The sequence below is a fragment of the Clinocottus analis genome, unplaced genomic scaffold (assembly GCF_023055335.1).
Source record: "Clinocottus analis isolate CAN_PGR_092001 unplaced genomic scaffold, fCliAna1.0.p SCAF_17, whole genome shotgun sequence".
Lineage (NCBI taxonomy): Eukaryota > Metazoa > Chordata > Actinopteri > Perciformes > Cottidae > Clinocottus > Clinocottus analis.
In genome coordinates, this window is record NW_027175898.1 from 16,645,673 (window position 1) to 16,663,862 (window position 18,190).

At 40.8% G+C, this 18,190-nt stretch overlaps 1 protein-coding gene across 2 annotated transcripts in view; it reads right to left on the reverse strand.

The window, feature by feature from the left end:
* doc2b (double C2-like domains, beta) overlaps positions 1 to 18,190 on the reverse strand; it is a 118,326-nt gene that overhangs the window by 55,160 nt on the left and 44,976 nt on the right. For both annotated transcript variants that reach the window (XM_068579853.1, XM_068579852.1), the window contains exon 2: positions 7,983 to 8,062. In XM_068579853.1, the coding sequence (XP_068435954.1) occupies positions 7,983 to 8,062 (80 nt within the window). The remainder of the gene's footprint in view (positions 1 to 7,982; positions 8,063 to 18,190) is intronic.

Consider the following 18,190-nt stretch of genomic DNA (forward strand, 5'->3'; position numbering starts at 1 on the left):
GGCCTCTTCAGGAAGGAACAGAGCCGTCCGTTCCCCCCGAGGAGACTCGCCTCCTTGCCTCCTTGCCTCCTCGTCTCCTTCAGGCTCCTGCAGGTCTTCTCTTCCTTCATCAGTGAATTCACACTCACATGTTTTTACCCTCCAGTTGAAGCGTCTTCAACTTGCGCGGACACGTCTTTGCTTCCGTCCACGCCGCCTCTCCGGTTAAATTACATCCTCAGCTCATCTTTCCTTTTCTCTCTCAGTGAACTCGAGCCGATACGTCGTGCAGCTCCTTCACAGCAGGTTGCTGCCTACACTGAAGCTAACGCTAAAATGAACTGAAGAAAGTTATTTTCATGAACTAAAGGCAAATAAAATATATATCCTTTGATAAAAACCTTAACCTTTATTTATTTATTTCAGTTTTTTTGTTTTCAAGCTACATTAAAATGCCGATGAAGTTGTTTTATGCTTCACAGTGAATCCCTGTTGTTGTTCAGTCTAATAGTCTAATCTCATTTAATTTAATAGCTAGAACATTGTAGGGATTGAAATTCAGTTCATTCAGTGCGCTCACGTTGTGACGTGATGACGTATTTTTCTCCCGTCTACCTTGTGATCTCTGTGACTTCAGCTCAAACAGTGTTTTTGTGCCACATGAGTTTTTATTTACGTCATTGCATCATTGCATATTATATCACTTTAAACATTCAAATAGTCCTTCTGGTTGTGGAGATAGCCCAGTTTTAGTATGGTTAAGAAGATCTTTGCAATTCCAAATTTTACAAATTTTACAAATTTTCGATTTTTTCACAATTCACGAAATTTTGGAAAATTTCACAATTTTTGCTTTTCTCACAAATTTCACAATTTTCAAACTTTTCAAAATTTTTACTTTTTTCACAATTTATGAAATTTTGGAAAATTTTGCAATTTTTAGTTTTCTCACAATTTTCAAATTTTTCAAAATTTTTGCTTTTCTTACAATTTTTGAAATTTTTGAATTTTTCACAATTCATGAAAATTTCGAAAATTTCGAAAATTTTTGCTTTTTTTTGTAATTCATGAAAATTTTGCAGTTTTTGCTTTTCTCACAATTTTTTTAATTTTTAATTTTTTTTTAAATTTTGCTTTTTTCACAATCCATGACATTTTTGAAATTTTTGCTTTTCTCACAATTTTCAAAATTTTCAAAATTTTTGCTTTTTTCACACATTCCGCAGAAACAGGCGTATGTAAAAAGAGACGCGTGAAACTAGCAGCTCAAACTGGATTTCCAGGACGCCGAGTCACCGTCTCACTGGCGACTGAAACAATCTGCTCTAATTGAGTCGTCGACGTTGTTCAGCTCGTTTTAGTCATGCAGACCGGTTTGAATGTGTTGCGCCACCAGTTGTGTTCTCGGTTGTGTTCTCGGTTGTTTCAACTCAACAATAACAGCGTCTCTCCCGTGGCCGAGTGGCAGCGAGCAGCAAACTCTGCGCCTTGATCTCCATCGGCACATTCGCGATAATGAGGCACCGGATTAATTACAGAATTTGGAGCTTTGTCTTTTTTCTCGCTCAATTAATTATTGACTTTGTTGTTCGGCTCTGCCCCTTCGTTCGTTCTCTGCTTCCCTTTTGTGGGACGAGCGAGCTGTGGAGAAGGGGGATTCGGGCGGCTTGAATATAACATGCAGGCACAGCCGAGAAACCCCGACGTGAGTCATCGGTTTGGCTCGACCCCGACGTCCCGCTACAATTTAGCGAGTCAAATGAGACACAAAAGAAGAAAAATGCCATTTAGGTTTTGAAAAAAACCCCACAAGTGACATTATTGAGTACCGGCCGGCTGTAGCATCAGGAAACCCTCTGAGTCATTCTGTACAATTCAATAAAGTCTGCAGGAGAAAGTACTCTGTGGCAGTGAAACACCCCAAAGGCTGAAATTCAGAGCTAAACTCTTTTTATCTGTGTTCGATCCCACGCATCCAGAGTACTCCCCCTGACAAGGAAGTGCTGTTAGCTCCCAGCCGTGTCCGTCTACACGCATGTGCTCCCTGTTTTTAAATCAATTAGAGCCTATTTCGAGGGGCTAAATTGACTTATTTCCATCATGTGAGCCACCAGGACGGACGTGGCCTGATTCACTTACTGTGGCAAGGAGGAGGAGGAAGAGAAGGAGGAAGAGGAAGAGGAGGGTGAAGTTCGAGATGGAGTCGTGCTGGCAAGGTGAAAACTGTGAGCGAAGACTTTCATATTTCGCTTGACAAAAGTTCATTTCTGACCCTGAAATGTTCCATCAATCTTCCATAATTATCCGGAGCGGACCGCATTGTGGAGCGGCGTGGTGACCGGCGCGCTGCATGAGAAGGAAAAGTGCTTTGAAAATAAGTACTTTTTTCTTTTGTAATGACTGTTATTATCAGCTGTGACGTCGGCTGTGTCGTTTCCAAGCAGCGTTGGGCCGCAGTGCTTCAGTGAAGGTTGTTTTCTGCACCAGGACATTTAAATAAATCTATTTCTAAGATCATTTTATGACTCCGCAGCCAGCGAGACGCTTTGGTTGAGGCTGTGATTCTAGCTTTAAACTCAAATCTTCCTTATAAATAGCTCTCATATAATAAGAACTGGTGTAAGGATATAATGACACACCGTCTGTATGATTGGCATTGTCTTTTTTTACCACATAAAAGATAAGCAAAGCTCGTACTGTACCTAAAATATCCCCACCTGACATATCTCATCATGTTCATACGCTCTCCAGTAATGAACACACAAAACTTAAATGACTCGGTACGACTGCTGCGTCTAATATCGCACAAAAAAATATATTTTCGTAAATGAATTTCTGCAAATTTCTAGAAAAAAATTAAAATAAACTATCACCAGATGCAACGGAGCTCTTGTCTTGTCTTTTCTGGACGGCAGCAAAGCGCTTTAATGTTTCTGGAACATAAAACGAGGTCTCATTAAAATATACTTATCTTAAATAGGATCACTTTACATAATGAGGAAATATTAACCGGCGACCATTATTAAAAATGTCACATTTGATTGGCGGATGCCGAGATAGTCATCACCGCTCGGAGCGACATGTTTCTTGGCCGCACCGCGAGCGGCATTGAAACAGTATTCGAGGTCCTGCGATCTCATTGGTCCTCAGACTCGTCTTGAAACACGTCGGGTGAAACTTACGGAAGGAAACGGTCAGTTTTGGATGCTTTAGGTCTCAATCTGTCTGAAGATGTTCCTCTGTGGCATGATGGGAAGGCACCGAACTGTACAATTAAAAAACTTGGGGAGAAATCAATAAGCCATTTTTTGCTTAGACTCTTAACTTTTGATCATATTTATGCAGAACATATCAGGCAAGAAGTTGCAGATTTGTTGAGATCAAGTATATAATGGCCTGGTATTCATATCGTGCTCATATGAGCTGTAGAATTATGGCTTCAAGCGTTTAAAGACCAAAGTCAATTCACTTTTAACCCGCATGTGAAAAATAAAGATTACTTGTAAAAAAAGTACAAGTGCCTGAAGCAGGAAAACCTGATTTCTACAGCAATTATTTTACCCTTTATTTACTAAAAGGTATTTATAAAATACTGTCTGTCATATGGTCTTTATCCTCCTCATTGCCTTCATTTCCACTCACAGACCTTTTACTTTATGCATAATATATACAAATTGCTCCAATCCACCCTTCAAAAAACAACATTAACAGACTTTCTCTGTCCGTATTTATTAAAATATTGTGGATTGCACAAGCACAAACGTTTGTTTTCTCCGAGCGTTAATTATTTGTTGGAAAAAGGTAAAAAGCCGTACTCACAACAGAGAGTACGAGCCTCTCTGTTGTGCTTTTGTTATTCTCGTGTGCGTGCGGTGGTGACAACAAAGTCATTTACTCGTTCCTTCTCTTGGAACAATACAAAGCGAAGAAAAATAAACACAAATTGAGTGGAAATTATATATAATTTGCTTTGTAATGGCAGAGCGGAAAAGGAACAGGAGGAAAAGGTGAAAATACATGGGGGATGATTGGCGGCCTAATTGAGGGGCAATGATGCAGGTAGCACGCTGCCAGCTGTGCTAGCTGGAGGGGCTTGGACAATACAAGATGGAGGAAGGTTTGCAGAACTTTGACTCACGCTCTAAGCATTAAAATCATCAAAATGGACCTCAATCATCTCAACAATCATCAGCGCCACAGTCGCTGGAAAGAAAGAAAAGACTTGAAGCAGATTTCTCTGAGTCGGATACAGCAGAGTCGTCAGCATAACGGTGAAATATACGGTAGCACTTTATAATAAGTAGGCACTATTTCATCACTCGAATTCATCATTTGTAAAGCATTTTTCCAAATATGAACACATTAGTATGCAATTCACAGTTATAGATGTTTCATTCTTCATTGTTAAGCTTGGGTTAATAACTAATACTTAACTAACGAGTAGTAACTACCGAGATTAATCATGAATTTACTAACACTTTACAAATTAATCATCTACAAGTCCTTAATACTTAATTTACAAATGGGGAATCCATCATTTGTAAAGTATGAAAACCTAGGCTTATTAATCAAGAATGACCCATTTCTAACTGTGTTTATAAATGAGTTACTAATGAGTATTCATGTTGGAATAGTGCTTTATAAATGATGAATTCAGTGTGTATTCATGCGGTACTAATGCTAATTAGCGTGTACTTATTTTAAAGTGCCACCAAATATATAATACACCACTGTGTGTTAGAAACAGGATATATTTAAGCAATGAGATACAAGAGGCAGTGCTGTATCATCAATAATGTACTGTTCAAGCGCGTTGTTAGGCCATGACAACTAACGGTCAATTTAAATCTACCTGTTACTTTGAGTGTGCACTGTAGCGTGAGAGAGCTGTGGAGGAGACGGCTTACTGAGGCCAAAAGTGTTGAAAATGACCCAGAAAGGCCATGAGACGAAGTTTGCACCATCAGGAAACCCTTCATGAGCCAAGAGGAGAGGAATCAGACAGAAAGAAGAACGAGCTTTTCCCAAGATTTTAATTGAATGTTCATACGTTGATATTTAGAAACAGCGAGAAAAAGAAAAAGCTCACTCCTCAACACTTCCAATGGTGATGGAGGAGTTAACGGATAAATTGGTCTCTGGCTTTAAGTTACTTTTGCAGTTTCCCCTTTTCTGTTTGTCAAAAGCTGCAATTTATTCTTTTCCAGATCTGCTGCGCTTGGCTGTTTGTCGTTCTGCCCGTGATTTAGTTGGAGACGGTCAACGTGATCAATAGTGAGACGACAGAGGAGAAATAAGTTGTGTTTTTTTATTTCAATTCAATTCAGTCGTCCTTTGCATCCCTTTTAAGTTATATTGTTCTTATGATCACGCCAGCTTTGTGTTTTTGAGTGACCCCCTGCTAATTAGTGTGTACTTATTATAAAGTGCTACCAAATGTACAATATACCACTGTGTGTTAGAAACAGAATATATTCTAGCAATAAGGTACGAGAGACAGTACTGTATCATCAATAATGTACTGTTCAAGGGTGTTGTTAGGCCCCGCAATTTAGCAAATCTGTAAAAGAAGAAATTGCAGCTTTTGACAAACAGAACAGGGGAAACGCAAAAGTGACTTAAAGCCAGAGACCATTTTATCCGTTAACTCCTCCAACACCATTGGAAGTGTTGAGGAATGAGTCTTTTTCCTCCCTATGTTTCCAAATATCAACGTATAAACATTCAATTAAAGTCTTGAGAAAAAATCCCAAGCAGCACAGCAGTATCAATATTCTGTGTCTAACCTTTTATTCTTCCATGAGATCCAATCAGAAAATGCTGAACTGAGGTACGCTCAATCACAGTTGTTACTGAAGCTGCTGCGGCTTTTGGCGGCAGAAGCAACTAAAAAAAAAACAAATTAAATCCTGAAAATGGAAATATACGGTATTTGAGATAGAAGAAAACATAAAAAAACATGTTTTTTTCCAGTTGGCGAGGCAGCGAGTCAGGAAGCAGAGCGGTATAGAAAATAACCGTCATAAATCAAGATGGCATGATGCCCGCTCTGCTGTCCACCGCTGCTGCCAAGACGGACTCCTCTGATGCCCGCTTTCCTCCATAGCGGCTATATTTTTGGCAGACGGATCGGAAGAGTTATAGCTGCTGACGGCGGCCATGGCTGCCGGAAAAAAAACACCGCTTCATCATCACAAACGCAGGGGCAGGGAATCAAACCACCGGACTTCCTATTTAGTGTGTGTTGGATGCACGCTATGAAAAGTTAGATATGGTTATTGCAATTCACCCCCACAATATGCTAGATATGTGAATGATGTATTTACTGAATAATTCATCAATGCTAATCTTGTTGTCTAATATCCATAAAAAGCCTGTGAGCAGTATTGATTCAGCTACAATATTAATCTACTCTGATCCGCTGCCCCGGGATGTACGATAAGCTACGAGCGACGTTAGCGCTTCAGCTGCTCTTACAAACATAATTAAATCCAAAAAACTGTATTGGCACGGCTATTTAACTTGATCACAAACACGTTTCACTCCAGGTTTGCGAGTGTGTACAGTAAAGAGAAGCAGCATGAATACGTTCAAAATAATGAATATTCATACAGTTCAAACACCATGTGTGTGTTTATGATGCAAGATGTCGTTATCATGTCTAACTGTAACAATCTAGATCAGTGTTTATGATAAAATAGTTGCATTAGAATGTGCCAGAAGCCAACACGTGTGGGCTTTAAGGCCAAAACCTTTCACAGAGTTGCGTGCCAAAGTTGGTGACTTGGTCATGCAAAGTTATTCTAAAAAAAAAATAGACTTGAAAAAAGGTCTGCTATAATATAAAAATGCCCTCCTACGAAAACCGAGAATGATGCAATATCATGTATTAAAATATGTGTTGTGTTGAGCTCTGGTTTATGTTGCCGTTGGGCGGGTTGGCTTTAAATGTTAAACACATTCCTGCAGTGAGGGGTTGAGTTTCATTGAGAAGAGAAAGAAAGACATGGGAGATCTGATTGGAGGTCATTAATTAGTGAGAGGAACAGTGTTGCTGATCAAAAGAGAAACTCCTCAACTGGCTGAGACAGCCGAGTGTGGGAAGATGTTTGCACGTTGTTGGACTAATTGAACTTATTGAAGAAATTGTGCTCAGAAAAAATTTGAAAATCATGTAGCTTGTAAACAGCAGCACCGGCAAATTAACACCTGAAGCGAGAACAGATGGTCTTCTCACTACAGCCTGGGAAGATATACAGGAAAAAAGAAAGGAAATTAAACCTAAAGGTCCATTCTGATAATATCCTGTTTTTAAAAAGGCCTCTCTTCAGTTGAGGTATAGCTAAAGGTCTCGGGCGCCGTTTGACATCAGTCCAATATTCACTCTGTTTTGGTCTCCACCAGTTCCACTTAGACTCCACCAACCTAAGTGTCCCTTTTAGTAGAACACCCACGTATAACTGCAATATGCTTTTAAGGCAGCGACAGACGTCAGCGACGAGTAAAACTCAACTGTTGGGATCAATTTAGCTCCTCGATGGTGGAACGAGCTCCCCAATAGTGGAACGAGCTCCCCAATGGTGGAGCAAGCTCCCCAATGGTGGAACGAGCTCCTCGATGGTGGAACGAGCTCCTCGATGGTGGAACGAGCTCCTCGATGGTGGAACGAGCTCATCGATGGTGGAACGAGCTCCCCATTGACATCAAGACAGCAGGAAGTGTCTACATCGTTTTCGACTAGACCTTGACTAAGGAAGCTAGCGCAGTAGTAGCACTTTAGTAGCTCTTAAATGTCTCTTACTGACAGCCCTTTGTAGTTTAACTTCATTGAAGGAATTGTACTTTCCTGATTCTTAGTATTCTGAGTTTGTTCTCACGGTTGAACGCACTCATTGTAAGTCGCTTTGGATAAAAGCGTCAGCTCAATGTAATGTAATGAACATGAGTCAAACATGTGATAAATCAAGTGTCATCCATGCACATGAGGCGGTGAACTCGCTGACCTTGGCTTTGTTGATGGTGCAGTGCAGAGCGTTGTTCTCCTGGTCGTACTGCAAGCTGAACTCCAAAGTCCCCAATGTCGCTGTGAAGACACAGAAGAAGAACAAGGAGAGAGGAAATAAATGAGTGACACAACACAACAACAGGCTAGTTGACAAGAGACAAAATACACAAAAGGTTTCCACTTCCATTCTCGAGAGAAAAGCCGTGGCGTTCTTTGCAGGAACGTAGTAATATCCATGACAATCATCATGTCAATAATCACACGAGCAATGTTGTCAATGTTTGTGGTGTAAAGCCTTGATCAACAAAGTGCACATGTCTTTGAATATATTACAGTTTTTCAGAAAATGTATGTTTGAATATGAAAATGAGGCACTGTGTGAATCAGAAGATACTGTCAACGGCTTGTTGGCGGGTTTTTAGGAAAGAAATGTTGTATAAATGAGCCATTAAATGTTATATTATCACACCCCGAAGTGCTGAAAGCTTTAAAGATATGTATCGTTAAATAAATGTTGAAGACAGACGTTGATTACTGACATCAAGACAAATCTTATATATATGTAAGTTTTATTGCATTACGTTTTCTGAAATGTTATGTTTACAGATTTTTATAGTCTTTATAATAATAATTTTGCTTGGTGTGAATGTCATTTCTTGTCTTTTTCAAAAAAAATATTTTGATTATTGTTTAAAACTTAAAAAAAAGGTTAGGTTTGAACCAAATCAAAAATTGAATTTCAAAGAAACTAATAAATTTACGTGTAACAAAATTAGAGTGTTTTAATTACTTTAGTGTAAAGTAAAATCTTTGCCTTTATGTAATAAAACATATTAGGTTCTTTCAAATAAAAAAATGAAGTTGTACCAAAGTGAAAAAAATGTCTTTAAAATAAAAATAATTTATACTTTTACTTTGGATCCAAATCCATTTTTTTTTTTAATTTTAAAGAAAATTTCCAGTTTCAACCAAATAAAAAATATGACTTGAGAAAAACTAATAAATTTACTTGCTATTTAGAGTGTTTTTTTTTTTTTTAGGTTAGTCAAAAGTATATTATCTAATAATAGCTTTTGGTCTGTAGATCAAAGAAGAAAAAGTAGTAAAAATCCACCCCTAAATGTGCATTATGGATATTTTATATCCAGTTGTGTGAAAGATAAATTGTTATTGAAGAAAAATAGACAAAGATCAGTGCATGAAAAACAATGTTTTTAATCTAGCTGTCAGTCGGGAGGTTAATGAACGACCGCTCGCTAATGTGGCGCACGCCTGCATTCACACAACCTGCTGCTCGCAATGGCGACGCCTCGTACTGCGCTCTCAAGATGGAGAGCAACGGGAGCGAGGAAGCGTGTGAAGTAGAAATACACTCTGGCACCACGCTGCCACGCGCACTAAAAATAATTGATGCGTATTCTCGGCGAGTGGGCGGCACGAGTGCAAATGTTAAGTAGTCGAAATGGAAAACTGAATGGACGTAATTCAAATGTTACATTTTAAACGGGTCAAAGGCGGGTTATCGTCCTAAAAAATAGATAAAGTCAAAATGGCTGTCGCGTGAATATTTATAAGAGCATATTTATTAGCATTCATACGGCGTCGGGAAGAAGAGACGGATGAAAGTCCATCCTTTAAGATTTTCTGAAGGTTCTGGACTTTGAGTTAAGATCTCGTTTTTTTTCTTGCATTATGTTTTCTTTGATGATAAATTGTTATTACAGAATTAGAGGTTGAGTTCTCCTTCTGAGAAGAGGAAGTGAGACCAACTTCACGCGTTGGCTTGATCTATCCAACCAGCTTTTCTTTCAGCTCTCTACCTTTAAACAGTTCATGTTGTGATCTCTCGTGTGTGTGGGCTTCGAAAAGCTTCGAAAAAGCTTCTCGGCTTCTCGGCATTGCGTTGTTTGTCGCTAAATAACACCCACTTGTACGCTTCATTCACACTTTGATTTGTACACGAGCAGCGAAAACACAGCAGTAGTTTTATGGATTTGTAATTGTACTTATGGGCACTATAATTACCACCTCCTCCGCGCTCTAACTTCCAAATAGAATTGGCTCCAATTATAGCAGATGAGCAATTAAATGTTTTTTATTTTGCATTTATTGGACGGCTTGGTGCAGAGAGGATAAATTAGTTGATTCCCTGGTAGCGTTACAATCAACATGACATTTGTGTCCAAGAGAGAAATATCTCGTCAGCTGGTTGCTGATCAGTTTGCTGCACATGAAAGTGCTTTTGCTTTTGCTAAAGTGCTTTTAGAAGGACGACGTCTTTTGGTAAAGTTTGGTTAGGTTTAGTCCACTGGATTGCTGACCGCTGTTTGGATCATTTTGGTGGTCGCCATCTTGTTTTTTTGGAAACAGAGGTGACACAAGAAGGCAACTTAATGCTCAATAAGACAATTTCAGTTTCATGAACTGAAAACAAAATGGTAAAAGTTCCAAGACGAGAACTTCTGTACAACCACAGGAGTCTCCCCCTGGTGGTCAGGAGAGAGAATGCAGCTTCAACACATGAAGCATAGACTTCTATACAACCAGAGGAGTCGCCCCCTGGTGGTCAGGAGAGAGAATGCAGCTTTAATACATGAAGCATAGACTTCTATACAACCAGAGGAGTCATCCCCTGGTGGTCAGGAGAGAGAATGCAGCTTTAACAGATGAAGCAAAGACTTCTATACAACCAGACGAGTCACCTTGTAGCCCCGCCCCTAAAGCGTCCCCTGCTTTATGGTCTGTTTGACTCTAACAGACCATAATGTACTAAATGAACATCATGCTGTATAGAAGAAGACTAGAAACTAGAGATTGAGACATAAAGTCATGTTTACAATGTTTACTGAGGGAATACATCAAGAGAGAAGTCGAGCCATAAGGTCATAAAAACACACACACGTCGTTTTAGTGCTCTTGTGTGTTTGGAGATATGAACATTGTCTCCGCTGCAGGTGAAACAGTGAAAGGAGCTCGGCGGTGCAACAGGTGAAGCACAGACCAAAGCTCTGCTGTCTCGCTCCAGAGGGTTTCACAGCTTTGAGGGTGAGTTTATTTCTGGAAAAAGAAACTTTGGTCTCCGAGTTGCAGTTTTCAAACAAATTATTCTGGCGCAGTTAATGTCCCCTTTAATTATTTTAAAGTTAAGAAACTGAATATGTTACAGATCCCAGATGAATGGACTGGTAACAGACTTAATACCGCTTAGTGCGGAGAGAAGTACGACATCCGCGTTTCGTTAGAACACGAATTTAATAACAAGGCGTGAAGTCACTTTCCATGGATCACGGACACACGTAAAAAAAACAAAAAAAATAACTCAGCTAGCTAGCTCACTAACGGCGGCCGTCTTCTTCTTCTTCTTCCTTTTTTTCTTCTTCTTTTTCCCGCGTCTTCTCAAGATATACATGAGACTGTTCACTGCCACCCACTGGGCACATATGGCATAACATCCGATAGAAACGATGAAATACAAAGCAAACAAAATGTGACCATATAACACATCATAGAAATAAAATGAAATACAATCAAAACAAACAAAATGTGACCACACATTTGTGTGCGTCACAAATAGATAACACTTTTAATGCAGCAGTTTAAAGGCAGCGGAGGGACTTAGTTTATAAAGTAGAGTGGAATAAAGAAAAGCTATTTCTTAACCCTTTAGCGAACCTAAAGTCCTCCAGACTTCCTGAAGACGTATGTATGAGTTACAACTAAGATCTCCTTCAACATTAACACCCCTTAAATAAACTCACTTAATCACTTGGCTTCAAAACATTCGGCAAACAAGTTTTACCCAGAATGCCCGAGGAAATATCCTGTGATTGCATGGAGACATCTGGAGCTTCACCAGATCCTGCTGTTTGCTGATTAGGTGTCTTAATGGTTCCTCTCACTGCAAATAAGTATGACGAATAAAGCCCCGTGCAGATATTACACATTTTACAGTTGAGCATAAAGTCATTCATGTAAAACAAATATATATTTTCTTACTGTCTTTTATTGTTTGATGATAAAACACGAACACACAAAAGGCATTCATGCTCCTCAGAGGACCTCTGCTTTGTGCACAAAGCAACAACATCTAAAACACATACATTCATATTAGATTTGCTGAGCATGCTCCTGCTCCCGGGAGGTAAAACCAGCAGCTCTGTTTCCCTCCGCCTGACAATCAGCCTGGTGTGCTGTGTTGTTTTCACTTTGTCACTGAGTCTGGATCATTTGGGCGGCACAGCGGGGGGCCGGATTGATTCTGGCTCCTGCACGGGGGCCCGATGCCCGATGCCCCTGTTCCTGACCTACAAAGCTCTGACTCGTCAATTGTTTCTCTAACTGGAGGAACAACAGTCGATGAGCACAACAAGCAGAAAACATAGCAGAGACGTGGACGTTCATCTCTAAAGACAGAACGGATGTCTGTAAGAGACAAGTAGTACATGGATGGATGGATGGATGGATGGATGGATGGATGGATAGAGGGATAGAGGGATGGATGGATAGAGGTATAGATGGATGGATGGATGGATGGATGGATAGAGGGATAGATGGATGGATCCATAGATGGATTGATGGATGGATGGATGGGTGATGTATGAATGGATGGATGTATAGAAGGATAGATAGATGGATGATGGATGGAGGGATGGAGGGATAGAGGGATAGATAGAGGGATAGAGGGATAGAGGGATGGATAGAGGGATAGATGGATGGATGGCTTGATGGATGGATGGATAGATGGATAGATAGATAGATAGAAAGATGGATAGATGGATAGATGGATAGATAGAAAGATGGATAGATGGATAGATGGATAGATGGATAGATAGAAAGATGGATAGATGGATAGATGGATAGATGGATATGGGGAAAGTTTATGTACTAGTACACAAGGCTATGGGGAAAGCTTGTGTACTAGTACTCGATGTACACTTTGTTGTTCTTTGTTCTTTCATGGTTGGTCATAGAGGATCTCTCAGCGTCTCACAGGCGTCTTTGGTCCTGCCGTGAATTCCTTTCACAACATTAGTGTTTCATTTACTGTCACACTGCCTGTGTCTATCTGCGGTCTTCAGCAGGACTTCACGGAGCAGCGGCTTGGAGCTACTTTGCGCTGCAGATGCACGAGCCATCTGCATCTCTGTGGGGAGTCCAGCAAGAGAACGATGGAGCTGTGAACTCCAGGAGCGAAACACAAGTGGAGCCATTTCTTCTGCTACAGTTGGAGTCACGTTGGCCGTGCGTCCTAATTTCTGTGACTTCCACACATGAAAAGAAGGTGATGTAATTCAATTTGTGGGGCGACTTGACAGCCGTTGAAAGCAGTAATCAGACAATTTTCTGCAAAGAATCGCACATGACAATTTCCCGGCAAAGAGAAGAATATATTTGCATCATAACTGCTGAGTTTCTCTGAAACAAAGTGACTATGAATGTCTTTTCAACGCTTCCTGTTCCTTGATGTGAGAGCGGCGTGCAGCAGAGCGCACGTTAATATGTTGACTTGATGTGTTGAAACACTGAGATAACACACACCAGGTGAGATTGCTGTTATTAAAAGCGGCGGATAAACCAGGTGATGGCATTGTTTCCCAGGCAACAGAGGATGACAAGCCTTGAGAGGTGTTAAAATGTTCACAGCGCCGTCGTTCGTATTGAATTTAACGATTTATCTGCTGAGGGAACCCTCCGGCGGTTATCAGAGTCTGTGCTGGAAGCGACGCGTCAAAGACGACGCATCGACCAATTTGCTTTTGAAACGATGGATCCGATGGCGAGTGATGGCATCCGATCGAAGAGGAGGAGCAGGAGGAAGAGGAGGAGGAGGAAGAAGGGAGCAACAAGTGTAAAAAATGTATCGCAGAGTTTTAAGACTTTTGAAAACCGGGCGTGCACAAAAGTCAATTTGTTCCCCGGTTTATAAAAAGAAGCCTGAAGCGTCCACATTTCTTGCATCAGCATCGACCACTTTGTCGCAAGAACTGAGCACCGAGTCACATCTTCTGTCACAGCTTCACAAGGTCTCACTTTTAATAGGAACACAGCGCCCCTTCTTCTCTTTTTCCAAAAATAACAGAAAGAAAAAAATCATTACGTTTAAATATTTCCGTATAGAAGTCTATGCTTCATGTGTTAATGCTGCATTCTCTCTCCTGACCACCAGGGGGCGACTCCTCTGGTTGTATAGAAGTCTATGCTTCTAGTGTTAAAGCATCAGGAAGTGGCATTTGCCTGGTTGGTTATTTAAAAGCGGCCTCTTTCTCCTCCTCCTCCTCTTCCTCCTCTTCCTCCTCCTCAGTCAAAAGGGTGTAACATGGCCGTTCACACATTTGCGCTTGATGTGACAGCGCAGCCACGCAGCTCGTTGAACATGTCAGAGGGTTTTTTATAATATTGGTCCGCTCTGCAATGTTGGTGTTAGAAGAGCTGATGAAGGAGACTCAGCTGAGTGACAGCTGCTGTCAAAGTGGCCGCCGCGATGCTCAGTTGAGAGGCTAGAGCTGTATTACTTCCCTCCGGGCAAAACGTCTGAAACAGTTCCCGGACGTCGCAGCAACGCTCTGGATTTCTGTTTTTATTTTTGCATGAAACTTTGCACTTTTTTGTTTCGACGGCAGCTGAGCAAATCTGTAGTTTTCTGTCAGACTTTTCGAGGTATCGATCGGCACGGATCAACTCGAGGTAAAAAAATAAAAAAATAATGGGCGCCCCCTGTGAACTCTGCAGCAATTCTTTTGGTGTTTTAGGCTCGCTCAGGTGGAATGAAAGCGTCATTAGGACGCCATTAACTCCAAATTAGCTGAAAGTCAAAACGGCATAAATTGAGTGTGAAGCAACGCATCCCGAAGAAGAAGTGTAAACACCTTGGGACGTTCTCACATGGCTGTGCAGGGAATGAATGAGAAGGGATAACAGATCAATCACATCTCGGATCACTGACTCCATGTGCAAGATGCACGAGCTAAGAAAAAACGTTTTTTTTTTTTGTACTTTCTCTTGAATTACTTTTTTCATACAAATTGTAGGTTTTCACCATGTAACAAAGGGTATATTTACAGATAGTGGTTTCAATTTAAAATATGGCGTATCACACTGACATTTCCTGGTAGGGATGTCATGATGATAACACATGAACCAGTGAAATATCACAATTCTTGACACCAAATTTAGCACAATAAAAACACAAAAAAACCCACAAAATGTAATTTACTTCAACATATATATATATATATATATATATATATATATATATATATATATATATATATATATATATATATTAGATGATAGACTGTCCAGGGTGTACACTGTCCTTCGCCCAATGTCAGATGGGATTGGCTCCAGCGCCCCGCGACCCTAAATAGGATAAGCGCTTTGGATAATGGAATGGAATATATATTAGATTAGTTTCTCACCTTCGCCCAATACAAATGTTTGCTAAATAGAGCATGATAATTATAACGCATCGTAATGAAACTCAATGCAACCTCCCTGCGTTAGCTGTTGCTGTCTCTGTGTTTAGCTCATCGCCCGCTAACAGCAAACATTGATCCCTGTTTCCTTCAGCTAGTCTGGAAGCTGCTGTTATTGTTGTCCTTCTTTGGCCACTAGGACAGAGATAGTCCAAAAATAATCTGTTACACAAACAGCAATTAAAAAAGCTGTTTTGTCGTTGGCAAAGTAATAACCAATGTACACATCCGCGAGACACTGAGCAGCTTTAGAACTTGTTTGGAGTCTAGTTTCCAGCATCCTGACATACGGCCAGGAAACAGCTTTGTTTCGACAAAACAAACAAATATACCCACTTTCTATCACTAGCCAGTGACTCAATGTCTTCAGATTATACATTTATGTGCACATTGGCATCAAACCCAACACTCTACTAAAGCACATCATTGGTCCAAATCCGATGAGGCTTAAAGGAAACATCCTCTGCAACTAGAGAAGCTGCCCGAACGTCGCCAAAGAAGAACCTCAGCTGATACACAATGATGCTCCGAAACAAGGAAGCCTCATAGACACGCCCACCTTCAATAAGACACGCCCACCTTCAATAAGACACGCCCACCTTCTATAAGACACGCCCACCTTCTATAAGACACACCCACCTTCTATAAGACACGTCTACCTTCTATAAGACACGTCTACCTTCTATAAGACACACCCACCTCCAATAAGACACACCTACCTTCAAAAAGACACGCCTACCTTCTATAAGACAAACCCACCTTTATTAAGACACACACACCTTCAATAAGAAACGCCTGCCTTCTATAAGACAAACCTACCTTCATTAAGGACACGCCCACCTTAATAAGACACGCTAGCTTTCAATAAGACACGCCCACCTTTTATAAAACACGCCTACCTTCAATAAGACACGCCCACCTTCAATAACGTCAGTGAGCAGCATGAAGCTACACAAAGACCCACGTAACTCAGACAAAAGCAACACAATGACAACCTAACAACAATTGTTAGGGTTCTAGGATGAAACCTTCCTGACGACAGTCTCGTCGTGAGGGCCCGTGTGTGAACGGGGGTCCGATCCCGGAGCACAATGTTTCCGTTGTAGAACAAATGATGTCAAGGGACTAAAGCGTTAATCCATCTGCTTCAGCGGCGCTCAGAAGAACAATTAAGATTGCACGCCGGCGTCCCGTTCTGTGCCTCTCATTAGAGCAGAACACCCTCGTGCGGGACGTCGGGTTCTGTACAAGACGTTCACTTTTAACCACGCAGCCGATTCAGCGACTGACAGAGGAGAAAGAAATTGGGATTTGGACCTCAGCCGTCACAACATTTGAACGGGTTGGACGTTCAGACCTGAGCGCTTTTACAAAGTAATCTGTTTTTTTGACATCGGGGGTTATTGTGTGAAACCACAGCTTCCACCTTCAGAGGGAAATAATTAGATTTTAGACGGCTCATGTGACATTTGCACATTAATCAAGGACTAAAATTCAGCAACGTCTGTGGTGCTTTTAGATTAGAGTCAGTTTTCAATTTACAACTACTTGCGTGTCCTGTAAAGACAAGTATTTTGACACGAGAACATTTACTTTTTAGTCATTTAATGCCGACATGAGCGCAGCCGCTTATGTTTAACATATCGTTAGGGACCTCTTGTTTAATATTGTAGCTGCAGCATATAGTCCAAATATCTTAAAATATATAAATGGATTCTAAATATATCAATATAAAAGTCTTACACACAAGGAGATTAACTTTAAGTAACTAATAATAGTGACAAAGCCTATGTTAAATTAGAAGGCGTGACATGTTTCTCAGATTTTTTCATGTCAGGTGACATTTTTTGAATATTTTTTTGGGCAGAAAACAACTTAATGTCCATCTACTCTTAATATATTTCTCTGGTCGAAACTCTAACATCCTCTCTGTGTCAAAGCCATGGAAGCATCCCTCAAAAAACACTTTGCAAACCTTAAATCAGCTGGTTTTCATGATCACAAACTGAATTTACATCAATATTTTCTCCCCCAAAATTACCAAATGGAATCTGTATTCACGCCAACATGTCGCATCACTGAATCTTCTTGGTTTGTTTGTCTTATTTCAATCTTGGTAAAATGTCAAACGCAGACGACGTTGACGTCACACCGAGACATTTCCAGTTTAATTACGAGGAGGTTTTTTGAAGCGGGGTCCATCTTTGAACCTGCGGCTCGACAGATTAGCGGAGCCGCGGGGGCAAAGGTCAACCTCCTGTTAATTACCACGGCCGGTGGAGTGTGACACATTTTGTCAGAGCTGCTCGCTCTCCAGGTTCTCCTCATTAGATACACATCCTTAAAATATTCTGCGTATGCGCCCATGCTTGTATGAAGTCAATCTGGATGCGCTGAAGTGAGCCGTGCCATGCCAGGTAACACACAATGTGATAATAACAGAGCTGAAGGATGAAGGAAGACGGCACTCGCTGACAAGGCGGACGTCTGTACGACGGCATCGTTTTACTGTTGGAGAGCTGAGCCACAGCTGGTTGAGCTCAGCTGGTTGAGCTCAGTTGCGTTAGCGCCCGACGATGTGGCAACAACAACAACAACAACAGAGGCTCACCAGTGATCCAGTGGATGCAGATGTTCGGTTAATGTTGTCACCGGGTACGAGGGTTAGGGTGACAAAGATGCAGAAGTAAATATGTGAACGTTGGAAGTTGTCTCTCTGAAGCAAAAGCAG